At 43.8% G+C, this 12,448-nt stretch overlaps 1 protein-coding gene across 2 annotated transcripts in view; it reads left to right on the top strand.

The window, feature by feature from the left end:
* The window catches only part of RANBP10 (RAN binding protein 10), a 54,500-nt gene that overhangs the window by 9,173 nt on the left and 32,879 nt on the right, over nucleotides 1-12,448 (top strand). For both annotated transcript variants that reach the window (XM_042876976.1, XM_042876977.1), the window contains one exon: nucleotides 8,907-8,959. In XM_042876976.1, the coding sequence (XP_042732910.1) occupies nucleotides 8,907-8,959 (53 nt within the window). The remainder of the gene's footprint in view (nucleotides 1-8,906; nucleotides 8,960-12,448) is intronic.

Here is a 12,448-nt window from a genome sequence, read left to right as displayed (position 1 = left end):
GTTTAGCCATCCCAACATGGTTCCTTGCAGTACCATGCAGTAAGAAGGCGCTAAGGAGAGCTGTAGTATCTTTCTTTTCAGAGAGCTGTAATATCTTTCTTTTCAGGGAAGAATCAGAAGTAGCATTGGGGTTGAGCACTGCTTTCAGGTCTCTTGCAGAAATTCTTGCAGCTTTCTGGGTGAAGAAATGACCTCTTTTCATCCAAAGTATACTGCCCTGGTTCAGTTACAGCCATGGACTAATTGCTTTCTTCCTCCTTCTGACTCACCCTTATTTATTTTGTGCATAGGAGTGCCTCCTAAGCACTGGGTGCTCTTCTGGCACTCGAGAGAGATGTTCTTGGTTCTTGGCATGCTTAAGGCTGACAGATTACAAGTACAGGTGTATGTGAATTCTATTGTTGCTGTGTTCTTCCCCCATCCTCAAACTACCTGTGTGTTCTTCCTTCCTGCTCTTCAGAAGCCAAACAGATCCAGGTGCTGGAACTTCAGTGTTAGTTACTTGCTGTCGAAGAACAGGTCTGTTCTTAGCCCTCCTGCTGGATCGTGAGCATTTTTGTGGGTTGCTTGCACAAAGCAGCTTTAGACTAGCTGCAGAACTCTCACACTGGCTGTTTGGTAGGCTGTCTGTGTGTCATGCTTGTGCTGGAGCTTCATCTTTTAGCTCGAAGAACTGCTTGTCACGTGGGTGGATGCTGCTGCTGGGGGCTGTTTGCCTCTGGCTCCTTGAGAAGCTGTGTGTATGGGAATGTGAGACCTTCAGGGCAGCCTTAGAGATGGTGTGAAGGGTTCTGCTGGTTGTGTTGGATGATCTTCCTTGGATGGTCGTTTCAAAAGGCAGTGGGCAGGGACAACGATGTTCTTAATGATGTACACAAATCTTAAAGGCAATTTAAAAAATCTAGTGCTTGCTAAATGCAAACTGGTTACAAAGACCATATCGTTCAAGGCAGAGAACACTATACTGTGTTAATTCCTTGCATCTAAGACATGTTCCAGGGGTAGCTTGGCAATGTCTGATTCTCTTCTTGTGCTGATTGCCTTTTATCTGACGTGTCAGATGGGTGAAGGTGGGTGCTGTGATGGAAGGAGAAGTGATGCTGTATGCAGCCTGGTTCTGTGCTTCCCTGGGGGTGCAAAGCCATGGAAGAGGTGGTCACCCCACTGCTGTGTTGAGGCCCACGTGTCAGGCACCACTGCTCGCTTGGCTGTGCAGCATGGATAGTGAGGAAGAACAGTCCTTCTGCAGGTCAGTAAAGGAGAAGCAGCACATCTGAGTCTAAGCCTTCCCCATACCCTGCCCATTATCTGATGTGAATGTCAGGAGAAGTGGAAGTGAACAGGTAGGAAATGGTGAGTGTGCAGCAAGTGTGAACGGTGCAAGTTCTGTAAACAGGATGCAAAGCAGGGTTGTACAGTAATGGTGCAGTTGATGCCTGGCCTCCGCTGGTTGTGTGTCAGATAAAGACTTGCCACTGTGGTGTGTGTGTGTGCAGTGAGCCACAGGTGGCCAGTCTGCATCCAGAGAGTTGGCTAAAAAGGGACTTAACAACATGAAGCAAAACTCAAGGGTTAGGGAAATACTCAAGGTACTCATTATTATGATGTCCCAGGCTATGAATACCCAAACTGTACGTATCAAAAAGTCAAAACCACTTAAGAAAATGAATGAAAATTATATGGTGTGATTACTGCTAAAATTCTGTATTGAATCAGTCTGCTACGAGTTTCTGTGAATGAAGAGAAATGAAATGTTCTGACCACAGACTTGGGTTGTCTGATAGACTCCTACCGAGGTGGCAGAGTGACTACCAAGCTATGATGCAGGGATTAGCATTACTTCTAGAATTAGTGGATGAATATGCCAAAGTGTGCCCTGCCTAACACCAAGAGCAGCCTCCTCAGGACATCATTTTGTTTAAATTTGGATTAGTGAAATGTTGTCACTGCCACAGAACATCTGTGGCTGCCCGTGACAACACGTAATGCTTCTTGGCCAACTCAGCAGGTCAGAGTGAGGTCTTTTGTAAGAGTTACTGGTTGATGTTGAGGTACAGTCATTGCTTTGGCTTTTTCTTGCTCTCTCTCTTCCAGGGAGGGTTTTTTTAAATGATTTTTTTTAATTACTTGTTGCTGAGCCTGGCTGGTTGAGCCTATTTAACTTCTAAAAAGCCATTGGTTTCCACAGGGCAGGGCTGAGGTGCAATAGAAGTTGGAAGGAGTTTGGTGCTATGGTAACTGCCTAAGTTGCTGATGAGGGGAAACAAAACTGTTCTCCTGGTTGAATCACTGGCATGTGTCTGCATTTATTTTTGTCTGCCTTTCTGCTCTGTTTGGAATTGATCTGCTGAATAAGTGCTGGAGCAGTTTTGAAGCTTCTGAGTGGTGTGGGGGCAGGTGGAAGTATCCTCTAACAGCTACTGAGAAGGTGGTTTCAGGAGATCTTTTTTTGAAGGTGGATGCTGTTGTTTTGCTGACATTTATTCTGTACAGCCATATCAGTGCCTCACCAGCTGTGCATCCTCTACGAGTCTCTTTGGGTCCCTCAAAAAGTGACTGCAGTGGATGAATGGTCATAGAATAGTCGATTCATTTGAGTTGGAAGGGACCTTGAAGTCCCACTGCCTGCAGTGAGCAGGGGCACCCACAGCTCCACCAATGCTCAGAGCCCCATCCATATTGAGTTTGTCCGCAAGTAGTTCAGGAGGCAACTGATGCTTTTAGTGCTGGAGATGTATTTTTCTCTCTTAATTTTCAAGAATAGAGTGGGTTTTATAATGTGAGGCTTTGGAGGTCTGAAAGCTCATTTCATCCATCACTTCTGATGTGTTAATCGATAGGAGATGGGAAAAGCAAATTAGCTAGCATCTTCTGAAATAATAGCTAGCAATCAAGTGTGTGACAATGTGAAGTTCTGGATATAATCTGTGGGCTGTGGAGGTGATATCCAGCAAGCTGAGCAAGATATCTTATATTGTCTGTAAATTGTGTGTACACTTCTACAGTCATTACAATCTTATGTTAATGATTGTTCTAATTGTAAGGAGAAGCATTTTATGAACCAGGAAGGCTTGTGGTCATCTTCATGTTTTGTTGTGGATGCCCCATTCCTGGAGGCGTTGAAGACCAGGCTTGATGGGTTCCAGGCACTCTGATCTATGCCCACGGCTGGGTGCTGGAACTGGATGATCTTTCAGGTCCCTTCCAACCCAAGCTTTTCTATGATTCCATGATTTCCGTGATGTTGTGTGTCTAGATTGAAATGTAATCTTAAATTTAGAACTTCTAGGTTTGTAGTACTTACTTCTTATAAAAATACAAGCTTCCAGCCCTAATTTAAAGCTGTTTTGTCCTAAAATGGAAAGACACTGTTGTACACATTTTGCCCTTGTTTATGTGAGCGGGATTTGCTGTAATGCTGAAAAGAGGGAGGATGGAACTGCATAGAAAATACAAGTTCACAAGGATAAGTGAAGTGGGAAATGACCTATTTTATCTGAGTTTGATGGTTGTTATTTCTTAGCTTCCAACGCTTGGCTCAGTATTGCAGCCATAATGGTGACGGTGCAGTGCTACAGCTGCTTTGTGTCATTATCCAGCAAGAGCTGGGGACAGAAGAGACACTATCAGAGTGCTGCAGCTGTGATACCAGTGAAGCTGGATCATTCTGCTGGTGCAACCAAGCAGCCTGCTCCTGCACAGGTTCTTGCTGCGTGCTTTCAGGCCTGCCAGAGGCAGGGCCAAGCACTCTGCTATTAATGGTTCAGACTTAATGGTGCTTTTGCTGTGTATCCAGACAATTTGGGACCTTGAACTCTGAATCACAGCTCGTCGAGGCCTGAGCAATTGGCAGAGGTGGCACTTCTCACTGCTCTCTGAAGCAATATACAGCTGGAGAATAACTTCAGCTGTGGACTCTGGTCCTCGCTGCAAGTGTGCACAGTTGGGAAGAGACTGAAACAGCAAAGTTTGCTTTGTAGCATGGAAAATTGCAGCAGCAGGGGGTTCCAGACTCAGGAGGAATAAGAAAATGGAAGTGCTAACATGCTGTATGAGCTGTCAATGCTTGAAGAAGGTGGGCGATGAAAAGCAAGAGATCACCTTGCAGCTCTGGGGAGAAACCTTCCATATTGTGCCTGGCAGGCTGTAAACACAGCTTTGGAATAGTTTGTTCTTTATGGATCATGTGTGTGTCACACAGGAGTGTGAGACGAAATTTTTAGATGCTGTGAGTGACTGATGCACAGAGGTTAGTCAGGGAACTCATGAGAGGATGTAATTCTGACTCATGCTCTGAGCAGTGCAGAAAATGGTTTTTAAAACATTATAGAAATACTTGTGTTTAACGTCCTTTGAGGGGCACTTTAAAAAGGCCCCCAAACCCAAATTCTTTCATGTTCCTCCAAAGGAAACAACCACAGCCAACGAATGCTGTAAAAATTGAGGAGGCTTCTTTAAGACAAGTTACTAAAAAGATGGAATCATAAAGGTAAAATGCTTTCAGATGGCATGGAGGCTCTTCAAGCAGGCTTCGTCTTGGAGGATCAGAATACATGGGTATGAACTAATTGGAAAGACTCAAAATGAACAGTGAATACAGTTGACACAATTAGACACAAGGGTGAGAGAGGATAGGGGATACTTCAAGCAAAGCTTGAAGTCTTATTAGATGAGAAAAATGCAAAGAACAAACTTGAAGTGTAAAAGCACCGTAGTGTTGAGCAGAAGGACTTGCTGGGTGTTTGGCCAGTCAGATGTTAAAGAATGCTTTTCCCTCCCAAAACAGCAGGTACAGGAGGCGAGCCAGAGAGTCTGTAAGACCAGGAGATGATTCAGGAGAATTTCTTATGAAGGGCTATGAGAAGGTAGGGCCACGGCAGAGAAATAAACTGCTTTGCAGATGTGTCCGTTGTGGAGGAATGTTTAGAGGCTTCCAAACGCCAGGCTGCTTCAGTCTGCATTTAAAGGATGATTTGGCTTCCGTTGATGAGTTAATACCACAATCATGTTATTTGTCAATAAAACACAGGAAGGAGTCATTAGAGGTTATGCGGTCTTCATTCAAGAGTTCTAAAGGATGAAGTAGGTAAGCCATGAGCTGCAGAATGTGATCTTTAAAAAGGCTTTGATTTCAGAGGAGAAAGAAATCTATACAATGGAGATCCCAATGAATGAGATAACACAGCACTTTCTCTTCTCTTCCTCACAGTGCTTTCTGTTATCCTTGAGCTCTCTACATCAGAGCAGAGCCTTCCATGTTGCTTTTCTTCAAGTCAGCTCTAGGTTCAGGGCACCATGAGCCCGAGTCCTTGTGGCAGCATGCCTGGCAGGAGTTGTCATCATGGCACTCTTTGTTTGAGAGTTCAGGATTGTTCTGTAGAAACTACAAGAACAAGTTTTTTTCCTGGATAACTCATTCTCTTTGATGACCAGGGAGGAGGAAGCTGTGGTCAGTTAGTTGATGGGATCAGATCAGCTCATGATGTACGTGTGTGCATTAAAGTCCTGTCTTCTCGCAGCTTGCTTGATACTGTACATTATGTTCTGTAGCCAACAGTTTGCTGCCTGTCAACAAAATTGTCTTGAAGTTAAAGTATCATTGAATAATTTAGGCTGGAAAGGGTCTTGGTAGGTCATCCGGTTCATCTCCACTTGAAAGCAGGCTGAACTTCGGTTAGATCTGCTTCTTCAGAACAGTATGCAGTCACGTTTTTGAACCTCTCTGAGGGTGGAGATTCAGTATTTTTCTGGGCCCTTTGCCTCTGTGGACAGCAGTAAGATCTCCCATTGCAGTCATAGAACATCTAGAGTAGGAAGGAGCCCACAGGGATCAGTTAGTCCAACCCCTGGCCCTACTCAGGACGACCCAAACTCAATCTGAGAGCAGCATCCAAATACTGTGAGCTCCGGGAGGTCGGGACTCACAGTAATACAGCTCAGGATGTGGTTGGTTGGAATACTTCCTTATTGTGCAGTTTAATCGTGTTCTGTTAGCTCCCCCACCCTACTCTCCCCCATATTTCTTGGCTTTGCTGAGTCTCGAGGCCGTAGGTTTGGAGCTCATAATCTGCTGTCTTTACCTCATGACTGTGTTTCTGCAAGTGTTTTTCTTAACCCTGGTCTTTTATCAGTGAGGTTAATAGTCTACGTGGTGATTTTCTTTTTATAGCAAGATAATTTCTTTAAGATCTTCTGGTGAAGGACCTTAACCAAAACATCTCTGGGTTCCAGCAGATACTTTGCCTGTGGTGCCACTTAGTTTTTTCCCATGTTCAGTGGTAGTTGTTGGTGCTGGAAAGTCCAACTGCTGCCTTGAGTAGAAGGGTTCTCAAATAGGGAAATGGACACCAGCGATTGATCTCAATTAATAAAAGATGTGATCATTTGCTGATACTTTTCATCAGGACGTTGACTAGCTGCTGTTGTCTTAGATGATAATTGCCACTGTGCTGTTCTTCATATCACTGTTTAATTGCATTTTTAAAGGAACTGCCTGGACTTCATAGACCAAAGAGCAAGCAGTGTCTTCCCAGTTGGACTCTGTGGCATAAAGGTACTAGCAGTTATGGTATCCCTCCTCAGATTTACAGTTTTTATCTGTTTACACTGAGTTGCTGAGGAGCAGCTAGTTTGGAGAGGAGGTTCTTTCATCTTTGCAGTTCTTTGGAAATTTAGGCTTTGAAATGAACTCCCAGAGGTCTCAGCTTGTCACTGTCTGGGTCATGTAGATCTTGAAGCAATACTGGTCTTTACCATTGAGCTTTCTATTTCAGGACATATTATAGGCTATTCAGAGTTTAGTTTTGTAACTAAACTTTTACCTGTCCTAAGAGCAGTGCAAACCCTAATGTACTCAGAGCATTTGATCCTCCATGCTCTGTGTCCAAGCTCCACTGTGAGCATCCAGTGTTCTGTTGAACAAGCAGAGTGTTCTGAGCTCTTCTTTTTGTAGACAGGCTGTGGGCTTTTAGCACTTCCGCAGAGAGCATCAGATTTGCTGTGTGATTATGGATAACCAAGGTATTTTGGAAACCCTCACAAATCTCTTTTTATCCTTCCTAATGAGAAATGGGAGATTCAGCCAAATGTCCTGGATTCTGTCCTTTGAAACTGGAGAGTTTCCAAGATAAATTTGACCTAAATGTTGTCAGGAAGTTCAAACCTTTTGCTCCTGAACTGGCTGCTGCCAAAGCCCATGGGGAATTTTTCTAGATTCAGTGGCCCTCTCGTTATTTCTCGTTATTTTGATAAACAAAAGCTAACACTTTCCTGGTGCTTGTGTAATTACGTAGTTTTCTACATGCTTAGAGCTAGAGGACCTGGGTTGGTGTTTCTTGGTTGTAGTTGGGTGCTGCCGTGGCCCTATTTGTCAAAGTTCAATCCAAATATGCAATTCCAGCCATGGATTCTCCTTATTGAAAGATGACCATGTGTCAGTCTGCTCTGAAGATAACCCAGGTTGGACAGGGGATCAGCTAAAAGAAAGGGTGAACCATAGGGTAATTAGCAACTCTGTGATCAGGGTTTGTAACTGAAGGGGGATGGGTACTATGAGATGCCTGGAAGGCACCACGTTCACAAAGCATCTGAATGATGTGTGGGGTGGTGGTGGTGGTCCCTGTGATGGTGAAAGGTGGTGAAGGGCAGCAAAACCTGAACTAAATCTTCCTCAGGTGGAATTTGTTCTGTCTGTGATGGTGACTGGTGAGTGATCTCCTGGTTGTTATTTTGATCCATGAGTTTTTAATCTTATCTTCTCCCTTTGTCTTACTGAGGAGAGAATGGCTGGGTGGGTGTTTGGGACCAATCAGGGCAATAGTGGAGACAGTGAAGGCAAGAATGGAAAGTGGTTACTGCATGGGACTCAACCCACAGGCCTTGAAGAAATCATAGAACCGTTAAGGTTGGAAAGACCAATAAAATCACGTAGTCCAACCATCAACCTGTGCCTGTGACCACTGAGGTCACTTTGGGGCACAAATCAGGAATAGTGTTTTTAGACATGGTTAATATTTTATGGAGCAGGTAAACCAGTGCAAGAAAGAAAGCTGGTGCTACGAAAGAAGAGTAGGACACTGGCTGTAACCTATTTAGATTTATAACTTTATGTGAACAAGAGCCACGCAGTCAGCTGTTAATTTCAGACTCAGTAACCTAAAAACGTGAAGCTCGTTAAAGATAAGCTGAGCAGGGCAGCTGTTTCTGTGGCTCCAGGGCATATTAAGAGAATTACAGATCGTGCAAATTAACAGAAATAGAAGAAACAAAATGTGTACGTGCATAAATATTACCTACTGGGGAAGGAGCCTTGGAGAATGGCTGTGCCTCACAATCCTGTTGAATGCATAGGTAGGTTAAGATTTGTCTGATTGCATTTGCAAACACTGTTTGACCAGGTTCAGCCCCGAGAATCTGTAAGGAAGGTAATGGAAATAGGGGATAATGCTGCGTGTCTGGATGGTTGGATTAGTTAACAGGTAGGAAATGGGGCAGAGGAGTGAATGGCCTCTGCTTCCTCTCATCCCCATGGCTGAGGATGCTCTGCAGAGATGTGCACTAAGCCTGTGCTGTTTACTACCTTAATGAATAACCTGGAAGTGAAATTAATAATGAGATGATGATTTTTGCTGATGGTATGAAACTAACAATAGTCATAAAAACAAAGGCTCATTCACAAGAGCTGTGGACTGATCTGAGAGTACCGGGTAACTGGACAATGAAATGAAAGATGTGGTTTGGGTTGGATGGGTAGAAAATGGCTTTCTTGGGGGGAATAACAATCAACAGTCTGCAATCTTACCTTAATTTATTTGCTTATGTTGTTTCTCCCCCCGGCTGTGGGAAATCTTGTGTCTTGGCCTTTCTGAGCTTGACTGATGCTGTACTTTTTATTCTTTTTTTGGAAGGTATATGGGAATAGGACTTTCTGCTCAAGGCGTCAACATGAACAGGCTTCCTGGTAAGTCGCTATCAAGGTGTTTTTTTAGCTTACAGTCTGTGTTAAATGTTCATTTAAAATCATTCATATGTATGAATTGATGAATGTGTGTTTCTGTTAATAAAACGCCGTGACTGAGTGTCTTATATCTGGGAGTTTCTTGTCATAGTCACTCCTGTCTTCTTTCCATCCTCCAACCAGAAGGCTTGAAATACATGACAGAGTGCTATGACCAGATAACATTGTTGCTTCCTTTTTTTTCTTAATATTTTTAGTTTAGCCTCCAGGTTAGTTAAATTTAAAAAAAAAAATTACAGTATTAGTTTATCATTTTCAGGTAATAAATTGCATGCTGTTTATTTCTACGTTGGGATCAATGCCGTAACTTCCGTGGTAGGAATTCTTTCAGTTGGGTTTGAAACTGAGAGCTTTCTATGTTTGTTAGAAAGTGAATGTTCTTCAGGTGCCAGAATGAATGGCAGATGGTTCCCAGTGTTGTTGTAGCATTGGAGCAAAACACCTGGCTGTTCTGTTAGCAGAATAGGTGATTTTGCAGCTCTGTTACAGATCTCTGAAATGTTTCTGTAGCTGAGTTTCTACGGAGACTGCAGGTGAGGGAAAGGGCACAAAGGTGATGGGATCCTTGGGTGGTTTCAGAGAGTAGCCAGTTTTCTGGTGCATGCTGTTTCAATTGTAAATCTGCTGTTGTAGTGGGTAATGAAGTGACTGCTTTGTCTATCTTGAGAGTCTGCTTTTGGCCACTGCCAGAGACGAGCCTAAATTGCTGCTGGTCTGCGATGGCCACAACCATCCTTTGTTTCTTCTCTCTGGTAATTTCTGACCTGTGCACAGAGGTTGTTTAGCCTTCAGCCTTGGAGATATTTAGGCCTCAGATGGACGTGGTCTCATCCAACCTGATTGAGTTAGACCTGCTTTGAGCAGGAATTGAACCAGGTGACTTCTGAGGGTCCCTTCCCTTAAGTTATTCCATGCTTTTATGATAACCCAATTTTTGGGAGAACAGTTTCAGTGAATCCCATGCTGCTTTGAAGAATTTGTGTCATACTGCAAACTGTATTTGCTAACAGTTTGTATCAGATCCTCAGTATATGCCATTGGAGGGAGAATAGAGTCACAAGTCTTTATTCCTTCAGAACTTGACCAGGGAAGGAGGAAGTCAGGCCACTTCCAGTTTCCTCAAGTGATGCTTGGTTGCAAATAAGTAGGGAAGATGATCAAGATGATCCTGCATCAACAGGTATAGATTTCTCAGTTTTCAGGCTCCTGTCTGTCTCCTCCTCAGTCCTCCCAGCCAAGTAAGCTGTGTGCATGTATAGGATGAAGCATGAGTTTTCTCGTCCCAGTGTTGAGATGCTTGGCTGCTTGACAGAGGAGTTATTTGGCTTTGAAGGATACAAGTTCTGTTCAAGATGTGGCTCCTAGCTTGCACCTTGGAAGGATGGATGGTGTTGTCTCGTGTGTGGCCTGTAGGTTGCTCATTGGGCTCTGGCTCTCTTTTTCCTAGGATTATAATAGTTGATATAAAACCCTTAGAGACTAACCTGAGGAGATGCATCCTGGGTGCCATGGTGTGTTGTCCTGAAACTGAACTTCTTGAACAGCTCTGCCAACATCTGTTTTGATTTGTTTCCCTTCAAGGACTCAAAATTGACCAAAGCACTGCTGATAACAACCTTAAAGTCTAAGAGCCACAAGAGCAGGTTTTTTGTGGCTTGTTTAACTCAAACTGCCTGTAAACTACTATTATTTCTAGAGCGTATGTAATGAATGTGGAATACAGAATTCTTTTGTTTGAGTAGGAGGAAAAAAAAAAAGAAACGTGAAGGGAACTTGAGACTTCAGATAGTGCTTATTTAGCAGTGAAATGTACAAATTCGATCCTCCAAACCTGTTGTTTGTTTTAACACTTGAAGATTAGGTTGCTAGGAGGGATCCTGCAAGTTAGATCAGTCTCCTACCATCTGTATGAAATGGAATGAATGCGTGGTTCTGCAGCTCAGTAATTGTCTTCCTGGTTTGGGAGAATGAGCCTTATTTCATTTTTACAGTATATTGCTCAAATAACTGAAGTTAGAAATGTGTGATGCTTAGCTGTTGTCAGGTTCTTTACAGCATAGAGTAAGAAGGAGCTCATAAAGAACTGATAGGTTTGGAGTCTTGGCTTGGCTTCGTGTCAAAGCGTAATTTTAACTTTTTGTGACCAAAAACCCTGCCAGGTTTGTCTCCTTAGACTTTCTTAATTCACTTCTGCTTTAACAGATTAACTTTCTCTAAGCAGGACATGACTGTTACATGGTTCAGGAGCCCAGAACCTGGTATGGAAATTGGTCCTGGCTTCTGGCTCAAAACTCCCCTTCCTGAAAACAAACACTTGGGCCATATCAGGTTCCAACTCAGGACATTTGTGCATTATGCCAAGTTTATTTTGTCTTCAGCCCAACTGGGTGCTAATGGGGGTAGCATTGGGCTGAGAGTTGAAAGTGTGGCTGGGGCGAGGCAAACACTCCCTTCAGCTACCCATCATTGGAAACAGGCTGCTTTTAAAAGGTGTCCATCCTCTCCCTGCTCCCCTCCAAGGTTTCTGTAGGCTCTGCTTTGAAATTCAGTCATCAGGTTGGAAATGTGGCTTTTTTCATTTGCGCTCAGCACTTTGGTATCTGAGGATGCAATTTCACGTTGGAGCTGCACTGATCTAGCTCACTGTCATCAAAGGAGGGCAGCCCAATACTGTCTCCTCCATACCCCCAGCTGCACAGTCCTCCTTCCCCTTGAACAAGCCCTCTGGCACTTGGCACATCCTTTGCCCCATCAGTGCTGCTGCCAGGCATGGCAGGACTCCACTTTTCTGCTAGGTTGGGCTTCTTGCAGGCTGGCTCCTTCAGAATTCATTATGGATTACAGAATCATTATGGGTGGAAAAGACCCCTCAAATCTTGAAACCCAACCCCAACCCATCCCACCATGTCCATCACCCACATCCCCAGGGCTCTGGGAACCTCCAGGGATGGGGACTCTTCCTGGGCAGCTGCTTCACAGCTCTGCTCAGTAATTGCTTTGCCTTGCTGTGCACTATTGCACTTGTTGATTGCAGTGCTGCTCACCACTGCTTTGTTTTATGAAACCTTTTGATTATTTTTTTACCATACTTGTATAATTGAAAGATGCTGCTTGGCTTATTCACTACTTGTTTGATTCAGACTCCCTGTTAGAAGAACAGGCTTTCAAATTCGAGGGTGTTTAATAGACTTGAGTTGGTGTGCAGTCAAAACAGCACAATTTGGAGTGCAGAGGCTTGCTTTGTACTAGATTTGGTTTCTGGGATTGTAATGCCTTAAGCCAGATCAGCAACAACCCAAGCAGTTTGTCCAGCTGTGCTGTGCCATTGTTCAGCAAAATAAATGCCCTCTCCATCACTTCACCTCCATAAGCCACCAACCTGACGCTGTCCATCTGGATTTCATTTGGAGATCGTTTGCTTTGCATTCCTCC

The sequence above is a fragment of the Lagopus leucura genome, unplaced genomic scaffold, assembly GCF_019238085.1.
Source record: "Lagopus leucura isolate 7727_CA_CO unplaced genomic scaffold, USGS_WTPT01 Super-Scaffold_100017, whole genome shotgun sequence".
Classification (NCBI taxonomy): Eukaryota; Metazoa; Chordata; class Aves; order Galliformes; family Phasianidae; genus Lagopus; species Lagopus leucura.
The sequence above is the reverse complement of the archived record's forward strand: the minus strand, read 5'-3'. Positions and strand labels throughout refer to the sequence as shown.